This window comes from Ostrea edulis, chromosome 3, assembly GCF_947568905.1.
Source record: "Ostrea edulis chromosome 3, xbOstEdul1.1, whole genome shotgun sequence".
Lineage (NCBI taxonomy): Eukaryota > Metazoa > Mollusca > Bivalvia > Ostreida > Ostreidae > Ostrea > Ostrea edulis.
This window is the reverse complement of record NC_079166.1, coordinates 47,976,225-47,990,776: the sequence shown is the minus strand read 5'-3', so window position 1 is coordinate 47,990,776 and position 14,552 is coordinate 47,976,225. Positions and strand designations below refer to the sequence as shown.

At 34.2% G+C, this 14,552-nt stretch overlaps 2 protein-coding genes across 2 annotated transcripts in view; one reads left to right on the top strand and one right to left on the bottom strand.

Moving 5' to 3' along the window:
• Positions 1 to 779: 779 nt before the first annotated feature.
• Positions 780 to 2,976, top strand: LOC130052595 (uncharacterized). Its single transcript, XM_056158013.1, has 4 exons — positions 780 to 811; positions 1,275 to 1,409; positions 1,550 to 1,675; positions 1,943 to 2,976. Exons 1-4 carry the CDS (start codon positions 793 to 795, stop codon positions 2,407 to 2,409), a joined length of 747 nt encoding a protein of 248 aa, XP_056013988.1. The 5' UTR covers positions 780 to 792; the 3' UTR covers positions 2,410 to 2,976.
• A 12-nt stretch (positions 2,977 to 2,988) lies between these two features.
• Positions 2,989 to 14,552, bottom strand: part of LOC130053578 (uncharacterized) — a 13,005-nt gene continuing 1,441 nt past the window's right edge. Inside the window, exons 2-6 of the mRNA XM_056160922.1 lie at positions 14,277 to 14,481; positions 9,462 to 9,581; positions 6,898 to 6,958; positions 5,616 to 5,757; positions 2,989 to 3,280 (exon numbers count right to left, since the gene is read on the bottom strand). Of these exons, the coding sequence (XP_056016897.1) occupies positions 5,706 to 5,757; positions 6,898 to 6,958; positions 9,462 to 9,581; positions 14,277 to 14,481 (438 nt within the window). The 3' untranslated portion in view covers positions 2,989 to 3,280; positions 5,616 to 5,705. The remainder of the gene's footprint in view (positions 3,281 to 5,615; positions 5,758 to 6,897; positions 6,959 to 9,461; positions 9,582 to 14,276; positions 14,482 to 14,552) is intronic.

The following is a 14,552-nucleotide window of genomic DNA, read 5'->3' as shown; positions in this document are numbered from 1 at the left end:
GGACTTTATTTTGGCTATTCTTGCAACTGAATGGAAAACGTATATGAACTACTATATCAAAGCCATAATGGACTCATTAGATATGACTGAACATTACTTAATTTTAAGAATATGTGATCTTGAAGCCACCGATGCCAAATTACGTCAGCAATCCTCTGTTCATTGGCTCCAAGATATTCCCAAACTCAGACCTTACTCTCTCTTTAAAACTCAATACAGTGTCGAAAAATATGTGGAATTAGACCTCTCAAAAACGTGAGATCAACTATGGCCATGTTTAGATGCGGAGTTTTACCACTGAGAATCGAAACTGGTCGATATAAATGCGAACCATTTGAGGACAGAATATATGTTCTGTATGATCAAAATGAAATAGAAACAGAAAAACATTTTTTGTTACACTGCTCCATATATAATAGGTTAAGGAATGGTGAGTTCTTCAGTAGAATATGTGTATCGCCATACAAAAATTTAAGTTTAGATTATTCCTTCTTTGTAAATGTAATTATTAATTATCCATGACAGACAACAAACATTATATTTAATTCCTACAAAATCAGGATGTAGAAATTACGTAGAAAATTCAATCTTATATCACCATTTGCATAAATTGTTATAATACGTATACATATATATTGATTCAAGGTAACATCATTTATATACTCTGTAAAATGTTGTGAATTACTGTAAAACACATGTCACTATAATAAATTAACTTACTCTTCACAAATATTGTTTTGATCATGTAGGAATGGTCATTGCTGTCTTGGACACACATGGGACATCCAAACAATGTCATGCAAAAGAACATGTACGTATTTGTTTTCTTAAATGTTTTTCCTGTGTACTAGTACGCAGTTTCAATGAATAGTTGCACAACATTCTGTATTGAAAAGAAGAAAAATCATAGATGGTCAATTAAGTTTAAAACAATCCACAGGACTGGAAGTGGTGGAATCTTATTTTGAAATATTCGTGTTAGATTTTTTAATTTCAAAGTTTTGAAAAAAAACCCAACCTCTTATTTGATATAAAGACATTCAACGACAAAGACAAGCATTATCCTTCAAATCACAAATTAAAGAGTACTAGTAAAATTCGACCCCAAGCGACACAATTGCCTGTGCTTCAAATGCATAAGAATTATGATCAGTTATACTTTCCCATATCACGTAAAACAACATTTATAACATGCTTATATTTCTTTCCACCATAACACATAATCTAAAATCATATACAATCATTTTATGTTTTAAACTCTATCTAAATTACAGCATGCATTAAAGGGTACACTGGGCTTTTATGCGATAAAAAATGTCCATTCCCGACGTTTGGAAAGGAATGCCAAAGCACGTGCAGCTGTGGTTTTGAAACTTGTGATCACATCTATGGATGCATTGCTGAACGTGGTATACCAGAATCAAATTATACTAATATTCATTACTGATGAAAATAAATGCAAATTGACAGAATTGTTATTAATTTAAAAAAAAAGAATGGTCCTCAACTACAAGTTTAAACTTCCTCAATATATAGTGCTCTTTCACAGAGTGTCAGGATGGATACTTTGGTCCAAACTGTAGAAAGATTTGCCCATATCCAACGTTTGGAAAAGATTGTCAACTGGAATGCAATTGTAGCAAAACACTGTGCAGCCCACGGCTTGGTTGTAAAGGTAATTATGGATTAAATTTTCACACAAATCAGGAAGTTACCAAACTTCCTCATCTAAATTTCAACATTTTCATATTAATAAAGAAATAAAGTTATGAGAAATAAACCGTTGTCGTTTATCAGAGGGAGAATAACATTGTTATATCAGGAATAGGTTTAGCCAATGTTCATTGAACTATCAGAGGGAGAATAACATTGTTATATCAGGAATAGGTTTAGCCAATGTTCATTGTATATATATACTTATTTAAATTGATATATTTTTCAGATAAATTCCTCATTTCCATTAAATCGACGCCAGAATGTCTAACATTTGAGCAATCTGTTTCAACTGAAACTTTATTTGTAAAAAGTACATCGACTAGTAGGGTCATCACAAGCGACGGACATTTCACCATCACTATCATTTTAATCTTCACAAGCAGTGCAGTTTTTGTGGCACTAGTGTGTTCTGTTGTTTTTTGTTGTACAAAAAATAGAAGGCATGGGTCTCAGCAAGAAAGCCAAATATCAGCAGATGGTGATTTTGGATCAAAACAAAATGTGGGAACGTCGAAAGAAGTTCCAAATGAAAAGAGGTATACTCTTCGAGAAAATCTGACAACACATTCAAAAAATGTAGAGAACGAAAATCTCTCACATTTACAGGAACAAGAATTGTACTTAACACCACAATTCGAAAGAGATACTGATGATGGTCACAACCAAAACGAGATTTACCTTACTGTTTTATAATAAAAAAAATTAATTCTAAACATAATAGCGAAATTTATAAGATAGGAAATATGATAATTATACATTAAATATCTAAGGAAAAAACATGGTATTTCAAGAATGTAATAGAAAAGGACCGGGAATACTATGTGTTCTTAATATTTTAAAAGAAAACTTTTAAATTGAGTTTTAGGATTGTAATAAACTATTTTTCAAGTGTTTTCGCTTATGACGTATTTCATGGAAGCGGTAAATACATGTATACGTAATAACTGGTGTACGTTATATCCGAAACCGGAAATGTCCAAGATCATAGTGATTGCTCAGAACCAGTTTATTCATTGATTTTGACAACTGTCATCTGCCGATCATTGGGTTCAGACAACAATGCATTTCATCCTTGTTAGTTTTTAAAATAAATTTCAGGGCATGCATTAGACCTGTCACCAGTCTAGTACACTCTGCCTGCAATTTGCTGTAGACCGAATTTTAATTAATGACGCACCGGCATCGGTGCACATTCAAATTAAGATGTCTAATTTTAGAATTAGTATTACATGTAATGCCCATACCCTGAAATAAAAATAAAAGTACATTCAACTGGTATTTCAAAAGTTTTCTCATCTATATTTTATTCCATGATTGAGGATACTTCTTAGTTTAAACAGTATTCATTTATTACATGATAATAAACATTTCACAATATACATATGCATGGAATGGGGATTGGTAACAAGCTAAGAGGCTTATATTGATCCTCAATCTTCTTGGTTATCAATAGACGACAGCTTGATGGATTCTCCCTGGTCATCTGAACCTTTACACCTGCCCGAGGACTCTTCTTGATGTGTACTGCAGCAGTCACAACAGTTAGGGCCGCATAAACGATAGCCTGAAATAAATTATATATATATATGCGACAGAAATTCATCTCTTTTATGAATTCTGTCCAGGATTATATATATATATATATATATATATATATATATATATATATATTAATATTACATAAACAAATATCACATACTACATATTACGAAAAGAACGACAAATATGGGTGCTAGTCATGTCGCCCCATCGGCATTTCGCCCCATGCCCGAGCGCCCCTAAGTATTTTATAGTCGCCCCAAAACAAATCCACAACGCCCCATAGTCGAATATCGAACGCCCCAAACTACAATTACGAACGCCCCAAGGTCTTGTTGTGAACGCCCCAAAAGTCTTTTACGAACGCCCCACTAATATTATCTTATAGGTTTTATAATATTCTTTTAAAAGAGAATCGTATTAATTTGAATCTGAATTTCATAATTTATCAAAGTATAATTATACATAAATTTGATAAGAAAAACAATAATTTCCGATTGTCTTTAGACTGGAGGTGGTTGCGAAATCGTGAATGTGTTGCTTATTTGGGGGTGTCTATGTCAATGTTAAATTGTAGTCAATACTTTCCATGTAATTGGTGATATATTTTTTTCTAAAACATATTGATATGATAAATTCTATTGTTTACACAATTTGCCCGCTGTTTTCTTACCATTACGTGTTGTGATATTTCAAAACCAAGCTCCTCTAATTATGTAACCTGTTAATTAAATTTGTTCACTTCAAGGGAGGAGCACCGAACGTGCGGTTGATAAAAAGAAATGCTGTGTTTTTGTAGCAATATTAAACTCTCATAATTATCGTAGTTGAGTCGCAGAATGAAAATTTATACGGTTTCATTTCCATTCGGTTTTTCGAGACATGGAGAAGTGTTTACTGTGCAAGAAAGTGGTAAGTTATTTTTACCTCTTTAAAATCGTAATTAAGACCGAATATACATTAATTGAATTTAAAAGAATTAAAATGTGTGTATATATATATATATATATATATATATATATATATATATATACCCATGTGTTATTTCAAATGTGTGTGTATATATATATATATATATATATATATATATATATATATATATATACATTTGAAATAACACATGGGTATTTACGAAATCATCTTGAAATTTTACCTTACAATATGATATTGATAACCAGTATTAATGAACTTATTGTCGTAACACATTACAAATCATGTATTATTCGTTTTTGAATGAATTATTGAAGTGCTGAAATGAAATTGTTTGAGTAAACCATTTGAATCACGCTTTCATTTTATACAATGGCTAATGTATGAGAAGAAAGTCTCAGTTTTGTTATCTATTTTTGTTACGGATTGTTAGGATTGGCCTTTCTTACGTAATATTGTTATGAAAGTCATCGATTAAATAACTGCTTATGAGATTTATTTATTTTTTTTTTTTTTTGCAATCTCAATCAGTTGCTAAGTATTCTTGAATGGTATGGTCGTTATGTTTATACATACTTAATACCTTACTACGTGTAAAATACTGGCATTTCCAGATTTCGTAAATCTCTATTTTGATCAGCATTATATTATTAAAATATATAGGTGTGTATGGTAAACATAAATTCAGCGCATTTGCCTTTCAATTCAAGGTAAATCGTGGTCTTTCGTTTAGAAAATGTAAGCGATAAAAGAAGCATTAATTTCTTCCACTCTCGGAGAAATAAATGACAAAATCTTTTGATTTATTGAATTATTTTTATTGGAAGGACTTACATTTGTTCCAAAACACTTTAAAATTTGCGTCATTTTATCAATTTTATCTTATTAAAAATGACATATAATGTTAAAATGACTACGTAGGAGACATATTGACATATTTCATGCCCTATAAAGTCTTTAAAATATCGAAAACGAAAGTAGTTTTTAAATTAAAATTATGACATTAACTAATCAAGTAAGATTCTCTTATAGCTTACGGACTTCACCTCACATATGGAATAATATTAAAGGTGCAAGCAGTACCTCTAGAGAAAGTGTTCGGAGTTTAATGGCAAAAATTGTTAATTCATAAGTATAGATTATAACCGTTGCAGTGCATATGGGTAGTAAACTGGCATGCAATACACTTCAGTTCCCAAATGATATGCAATTTATCACTATTCAGGGGGGAGGAAGGGGGATGGGAGGGGGAAGACAGCTACCCCCCCCCCTCCCCCGTCCGCCTCCTCATAGATCCCCTCTCATAGATCTGTGTGGGAAGTAGAATCCAATTTCTCATTTGTTTAACCAGGTCATATATATGGTTCTTTATAATCACAACCGTGAAAACACGACCAATGTAAAATAATGAATAGCATCAAAATACTTACAAGATTCCTTGGTTTCCGTTCGAATTAATTGTAAAACCACATTTATGGTTCCCAAAATTGCAATGATGGAAACACCAACAATAATGGCGATCAACGACCAGATGTATCCAACTGAATTTCTATTTGGTTGTCGTCCATTTGTCTTAAAATAACAATGGACAATTTCTATTATACACATAAACTGTTGACAATTCGCATTAAATTTCAATATGTTAGTGTGGTTAATTCGTTCCACAATATGCAAGATTTTTCTGTCCTTCGCTTTTAACTTGGGTATGCCAGTCTGTTTGTCCAGCTGACAGATGTAACATAATGATATCCGCATAATGTCTAATATATTATTTATATTCCCTGTCACGTAGAACAAGATCCCGTGGGGTTAGAATAGGTCCTTAGTACTCCTTGCTTGTCGTAAGAGGCGACTAAATGGGGCGGTTTTTCGGAGGAGACAGCGAAAACCGAGGTCCGGTGTCGCAGCAGGTGTGGCACGATAAAGATCCCTCCCTGGACGTAAGCGCCGAGCATAGACATATATGTTGCAGCCCTTCGACGTTTCCATATCAGTGAAAAAATCTCGAGCGAGACATTGGTCAATATACAACCAACCAACCGTTCTTTACACTCTGATTTTGTCTATGGATTACTCCGTTTACCTGATCAAGTTATAGTGCTCATGGATGGTGTGACCGGTCGACATAGGAGGCTTACTCCTAAGCACCCGATTCTACCTCTGGTTTATCTAGGGATCCGTGTTTACCCTACTCTTAATCTAAATCCCTGTCATTGACTGAGTAGGGTTCTTGGTTTACAAAAATTGTTATAGGGATTTTCAAAAAAACAAACAAAAAACAAACTGACTTGCCTCCTAATAAGGAACTTTTTCATCAAAGTCATGTTCAATTTTATAATCAACTCATCAATTAGTTGAAGAAAAAGACAGTTGAAGTCTTATGTCAATTTACCGGATAGCAATAGCAGTAAATAAAAAAAAATTACAATATGGCAACTTTGTAACTGTTGTATTTACTGCCATCAGGTAAATTCCAAACTTTGAATATAACACTTATCTCTGTATGCATGCTGTAAGAATGATGATCCCACCTCTGGTGTGTCCAGGGGTCCGTGTTTACCCAACTATCTGTTTTGTATTGCTTGTAGGAGTTATGAGATTGATCACTGTTCGTTATCTTCACCTTTCATGATTTAATTATGGTTATAACCAATATTTTGCACACATGAAAATATGTTAGATTTTGAAAATGAAAACCTAGAAAATTCTTACCCTGATGGACTCTCTTCTGTACTTGTATCACCTGTCGTGACTGTTTTGTAACACTCCTGATCTGTAGGAGACCGGTATACATAAATATTTTTGTATAACATGAGCTTTTACTTGTAGCTTTATGTCTCATTCAATAATTTTTCATTCATATACAGAGCTATAACTACTGTATGCTTCTGCAAAATTTGCCGTCATATTAGGATAAGAAAGTTTATCATATTTGCTTTATCTAAATAGATTATCATACAATATAAGATTATCTTAAATAATTTAGTTTCGATGTGATAAAGGCTTCAATGAATGAAATTGAGACTGCAAAAAGAAATCGTACACAACGATTAATTGATTGATGTTTTCCGCCACACTCAACAATTTTTCAGTAAAACGGCAGCTCTTGTCAACAGTTGATGCTGCTGAGGAAAAATAAGTCGTGTAACGTCTACACGAAGAACACTATTAAAATATGAGGAAGTAAGTAGCGTATAATTGATGTGAAATTTTAATTGACAGGTCCGAAATCTTCCATACTAGTCTGAATTCCGCTGCTGTCATAGGCGAGAAACGACCCCGTGACCTGGACCGGTAAATGTCCTAGTAAAAATAAACAAGTGAAATCGAGAGAACGATGACGTATATCTTTGTTATTTCAAGAACCTGTGACTTGAAATTTGGCATGCAAGTAGTTAAAACATTAATCTATGCAAGGAAAACGACAAATTACGCATAGCTTACCTAGTTTAAGATTTTTTAGGCATTTGAAGCGAGTGGTTTTTTTTGTTTTTTTTTAGACCCCTTTCTATATTTATGGTATCACAGAGTTCGGGCCCAAAACGGGCTTAGCCCCTGTGGAAAATTCTAAATCATATCTCTTTAGTTCGGTAGTCAGACGTTTCGGCACTTCGTTTTGAGACACTTCGGCCGAGACAAAAATATTTGGGCCAAAACGTTTGGGCCGAAGTGTCTGACATTCTTTTAGTTTTAGAAATGTTTTTATAAAAATATGATTTTGATACGATTGATTGATTGTATCTTGCTTAACGTCTCGCTCGAGAATTTTTCACTCATCTCTCACCAGAGGGCGTATTACGCTACGCTACAACACCTCTGTCAACGTCTGAATGTCAAGATTCATGGTAAAACTTACTTTTACCTATTGCATCATATAAATAATAATTTTACAAGTTTAAGTTTTAAGCTTTAAATCTTAAAGTAGGTTCACAAAAACAACAAATTCCATGATTATTCTAGTATTATTGAATAATGAATATTTATTTTTTTTTTATAATTTTTTATTTTTGTACATATACCGGTATATCAGATATGCAATAATATCATATCCAGAGAAGAAGGAAAAAAAAACAAACAAACAAAGCATATGAATATTTATATAAACCTTCTAATTCGCTCAGGTGTCTCATATTTACCATCTACTGCTTTTAAAAAATTCAGACAAGTGTTTGATTTGCTTAGATATTATCATTACAGTTTGATATGCTAAGTTAGTTTTAGTACATTTTGATATGCTTTTTAGACGTTGATAGAGGTATTAGTGGAGCGTAGCGGGAACGATAACTCTGGGTAGAGATTGCTGTTGCCGAGCGTTTGGCGATGGAATTGTCACTACCTGTTTTAACGACTTAGGTCTGTCGCGGCCGGGATTCGAACCACGGTCTTCCGCATGCGGGGCAAACGCTCTAACCTCTCGGCCACAGGTTTTGATACGATATTTCTGTATGATACCTAATATAATAATATAATCGAAACGACCGCTATTGATCTTGAGTTTAAATGATGAACGTAAAGGTCACCAATTCATGTATTATAAAAGATAGTTCATTCATGTAGATTTGTCTTTTCCTTCTGTCTGAAGCGAGGGTGGGGTTCTCTGAATTGTTTTATTTGATTTGTTTCATCGGACTACTGAGAAAATATATTGGCTAACGACGAATCATATCAACGAATTAATGCTCTGAAATTCGTTTTCAATTTCACTGCATGGCTTATGTGAATTACAGGACAAGGCTTTTATTTTCAGCTGAATAATTTCAAATTTAGGTGTTAGAAGTACCCCCAAAACAAGATATCAAAAGAGAACCATGGTTGGATGCTGCTGTTACATTGATTTACATAAATATAACGCAACAAAGCCGGTTCCTTTACGAAAATTCCACATCTTTAAATATATGTAACAGAATAACCAGTAATGGGTTGACTTCACAATGATATTAAAATTGATAATATGTCTTACATGTATCAAATACTACTAGTTTTACCAAAAATAGTTCACCAAAAACTTTTCTACTGTATAGCAGGGGCAGTGATTTGGCTATATAGAGGAAAATCTTAACTACATGTTATAGCCATCTTTCTGTGGGATAATCCTGCTACATTGCCAGGTTATCGGGGAAACTGCTCCGGGTGTGACTAGGTGGAAATGTTACTATACCACACTGGAACCAACGTTATGGCCGACATAATCAGAAAAATATCACTTTATTCCTTGGCTGAACTAGATAGCTATTAAATCTGGTTATTCATGGATACGGATAACGAGAACTGCCTACATTTATATGCCTCATTTGATTGGTAAAACTCCGGACAGACAACATCATGTTCTTTGCATGGCAAATGATAGTGGTTCTCAGCTCTTATTTTCTTGTCATCATAAAAACTACAGTATTGCCCTGTAATAAAAGAAAAAAAGTGTTTTAGAGGTATTTGTATAAAGGACATAAGCTTCATTTTTAAATAAACATGAAGGTATGAACTGCAACATACTCTCATGTATTTTCAACAAGAGGCCCATGGGCCACATCGCTCACCTGAGTCACCTTGGCTCATATTTTAAGATTTCCCCCATATATTCGCGTGTAAAACTTTGATCCCTTTTGTGGCCCCAACATACTCCCAGGACCATGATTTTTACAAACTTGAATCTGTACTATGTCAGGAAGCTTTCATGTAAATGTAAATCTTTCTGGCCCAGTGATTTTTCAGAAGAAGCTTTTTAATGATTTACCCTATATATTTGTATATAACATTTTGATCCCCTACTATGGCCCCATCTTACCACCGGGAACCATGATTTTTACAAACTTGAATCTGCACTTTGTCAGAAAGCTTTCGTGCAAATATAAAATTCTTTGGCCCAATTTTTAAAGATTTTTTTCCATTCATTAGTTATGTGAAACTTTGATCCTCTTTTGTGGCCCCATCCTAGCCATAGAGAATATGAGTTTAACAAATTTGAATCTGCACTATTTCAGAACGCTTTCATGTAAATATCAGCTTTTCTGGCTCAGTGGTTTTTAAGAAAGATATTTTAATTTCCCCCCTATTATTTGATCCCCTATTGTGGCTTCCTCCTACCCTTGGGGATCATGCTTTTAACAGACTTGAAGATTTTTCAAGATTTCCCTATATATCTGTATGTAAAACTTTGATCCCCCCATTGTCGCCTCATCTTACCCCCTGGGGCCATGATTTTAACGAACTTGAGTCTGCACTATTGCAGGAAGCGTTCATGTAAATTTCCACTTTCCAGGCACAGTAGGTTTTGAGAAGATTTTCCCTATATATTCGTATGTAAAACTTTGACCCCCTTTTGTGGCCCCATCCTACCCCCAGGGGCCATGATTTAATAAACTTGAATCTGCACTATGTCAGGAAGCGTTCACGTAAATTTCCACCTTCGTGGCCCAGTAGTGTTTGAGAAGGATATTTTCAAAAAAAGTTCCCTATATATTTGATCCCCTATTGTGGCCCCTCCTACCCTTGGGGGTCATGATTTTAACAGACCTGAATCTGCACACTGCCAGGAAAGCAACATGCCCCTTTCTTTGAAGGGGGGGGGGCATAAAAAGTTTACAGACAGACAGACAACAGGCGATCAGAAAAGCTCACTTGAGTTTTCAGCTCAGGTGAGCCAAAATGAAATTTTGTTTTCATATTTACATACTACTTTCATTTCTGTCGGACTTCCTAGCCGTTAAAATAGACGTACTATATTTATCTGTATTAATATACATACTATATCTATCAACATTCATACGACCATAGTTCACATCAGCATTGCATTCATGAGGAGTGGCTTGTTATGGCACGTTTGGTCGCCGACGACCATTCGTGCTGCACGTTTCGTCGCCAGCGATCAAACATGCCGCACGTATCGTCGCCCGGCGATCGAATGTGCCGTGAGGGTGGACACGAATGGTCGTCAATCTTAGATCATACCCGAGCACGAATGGTCGCCACTGAAGCACCCTGTCCCAAACCCCAAACTTTCCTTTTGTTTTGCAAAAAGGGTGTGTTCATGTGTGTATCTGTTCGTTCGTGCGTGTCTGTGTATATTTGAGTGGCGGTGTGAGTGTGTGCGCGCGTGTATGTGTACATGCATGTCTGTATACGTGCATGTGTGTATACGTGTGTATGTGTGCATTCATGTGTAATACAGTTTGTTTTGCATTACACACGCACATACGTACACACTTTTGTGACACAAGTCAAGTACGATACAAAGCCAACAAACAAAAAACCTGGGCATTTCTGGATGGAATGTGATGTGAATTTATTTCGCAAACACGAGTTGCAACATTTTAGCAACACAATACTCTTACATACCATCTTTATGGCACGCCGTTTTTACATTTATTCCTCATCAAAGATATCTCATAAATCTCATAAGACATCTTATATAAGACATAAAAAATCTTAATATGTTTTTTTTATACGAGATATCTTATATAGTATATAATATATCTCATAAACTTTATAAAATGTCTTATTAACGTTTATGATTTAAGATATCTCATTAACTCTTATAAGATATTCTATAACTTTTATAAGGTATCTTATAAAAGACATTTTATAATATGTCATATATTTTATAAGATATCTTGTAAATCATATAAGATATCTTATATGTTTTATAAGATATTTCTTAAACTTTATAAAATATCTTATATATTTTATAAGATATCTCATAAATGATTTCTTATAAGATATCTCTTAAACTATATAAAGTATCATATTGTTGTGTAATACTTGCACTTGAGTGACACTTGTGACCTAGATTGTTCTAGAGTTCGATGTTTATCACGTAGTAGAAATATGACGAACTGTGCCATTCAAGAATGTACCAGAATATTCATTCTGATTATGAATACAATGTGAATTTAGCCGGTGATAAGCTCTGATAGACAAGCACTTTAGGCATTTTGGATAACTGGGAGTAGGATTTAGGAATTTCGTTGGAAATTAACAGCCGATTTGTGATTTGTTTTGTATACAGATTCAGCTCGGCACGGACATTGTTTATTGGTCACCTATTGTAAGTTAGTACTTTGTTATTATTATAATTTTCTTCCAATAATAGCAAATAAATGTCATTACTTGTTTGACAGCCTTTGTTAGTAAATCTGCTGCTGGGTAATTTTGACCCAAAACAATATGAATTTACTTTCATAACATGCATAAGATATCTTATAAAACATATTTGATATCCCGTATGTTTTATAAGATATCTCATAAAGTTGATGATATATCTTATAAAAATTCATTTATGAGATATCTTCTTATAAAACATATGGAATATCTTATATGTTTTATAAGATAGCTTACAAAGATTTTATAAGATATCTTCTATAAGATATCTCAGAAACTTTATAAGATATCTTGTTTAATATACAAGATATCTTATAGAGCTTATGAGATATCTTATATAGTTAAAAAATATCTTATAGATCTTATGAGATATATTATCAACTTTAAATTATATGAGACATCTTATGAAATCTATTAGATATCCTTTTCAAAATAGAAGATATATATCATAGATGATATACGATACATTTATAAAGGAGTGAATATAAATATGGCGTGACATACATCCTGACAAGTATGAGTGCGCAAACACGCATACAAATACACATGAGCACACAGAGTGAGATACAAAGCAAGTACTACCATTTGTCATAGTTTGAAAAAGAAAATAAAATCTTTAGATTCGGCATAAACAACACTGCGTGCACAGTTTTAATTTTAGTGAACATAATATTCATGAACAGTACTTTACCACTTACCATGTTAACTTAATGTAAAAAAAGAAATCCATCCGTACTACCATGATGAACAAAATAATAATAATAATAAAAAAGGAATTTAAACCGACTACTGTACTACCGATAAGCATGGAGTAAAAGATACGAAATAGCTACTTTTACAAAGTACGCATCAAACTGAACAGGTGGAGTAAGCAAATCTATAAATTTGCAACTTCATAGGCATGAAGCATTTTTCATACATGAAATTGGCTCTCTCAAAATAGAGCGATTATTTTTTAATGTACATGTATTTAGTAGAAACACAGTTGTCTTTCTGTTTTTGAATTTGGCGTGGAGAGAGAGAGAGAGAGAGAGAGAGAGAGAGGGAGAGAGAGAGAGAGAGAGAGAGAGAGAGAGAGAGAGAGAGAGAGATTACATGGGGTTATTGTATTGGCAGCGCGGGGATAGCTCTGACTTGTTGAAGAGAAGGCGTCTATGGAGGATCACTACTGTTTTGTGGGTATATCAATGTCATGTTTCGTGCACTCTCTCCTCTTGTAGGCCTATCCTTTTACGCCACATTATTCATGAAATGCAAGATTAGGCCTATTCTCTGCAGACTTAAAACATGTCGAACGTTTGAAGAGCTGTTTCGAATCGGAATAAGATTGTTAATTGAAGGCTATTAGAAGCGCCATATCCCCCTTATAGCTATTACCTGCCAATTCAAAAGACTCGTTCGGTTTGATCAAACCGGAAGAAATTGATGAAGGATTTGGAGAAGGTGGAGGAGGATTAGAAGGAAGAAAGAGAAGGAAGGGGAATATGTGCTGGAGGAGAAAAGCAAAGTTGGGGTTTGAGAGCGGGGGCTTGGGTGGCGACCATTCGTGCTCGGGTATGGCCTAAAATTGGCGACCAATCGTGTACACCCTCACGGCACGTTCGGTCGCCCAGCGACGATACGTGCGGCACGAATGGTCGTCGGTGACTAAACGTGCCAAAACGACCAAACGTGCCGTAACAGTGCTATCATTACAAATTATGGGATACTAGTAATAGATCAGGAAAATCTTTTATAATTTTGAAATACGTTATCGAACAAATTGGTATATTTACATTTCCAATGTTTTTGTCTTCGATTGTAATGATAGTCATTTTAAGCTTCTTTTACTCTTCTGTTATATAAACGATCAGTTCTATGTGATATCAGAAAGGAAACATTTTATGAACCATGGCAAAACTATTATAATGACCCTAGAAATCAGAATTTCAATGCGGATTTTGTGTTCATGGAAACACCGCGATGTGTTGTAAAAATCTACCCGTAACTTCACTTACCAACTATTCGACGTACCGGGAGACAAACTTCTACCAATCCATCAGCATTTGTATTTACCAAACAATGGTACTGAAAATTGCCTGATCTTGTACAGTTTTGTAGAATGCAGGAACAATGCTTTCGGTCAGATGCAGCGATCCATTCTTTTCTATTCTTAGGACACACTGACACGACACTTAATGTCGGTATTGATGAGAAACAACGCTATAATATCAATATACGGTCATTTAAAAAAAAAATTAGACTAAAACCGTGGGTTTTGTTGTTGTTGTTGT

Excerpts from the sequence above, each read along its gene's own strand:
- LOC130052595 (XM_056158013.1), top strand. Across the intron at positions 1,410-1,549 it reads TGGATGCATTGCTGAACGTG|AGTGTCAGGATGGATACTTT; the intron begins GTATACCAGAAT and ends GCTCTTTCACAG. Across the intron at positions 1,676-1,942 it reads CCCACGGCTTGGTTGTAAAG|ATAAATTCCTCATTTCCATT; the intron begins GTAATTATGGAT and ends TATATTTTTCAG.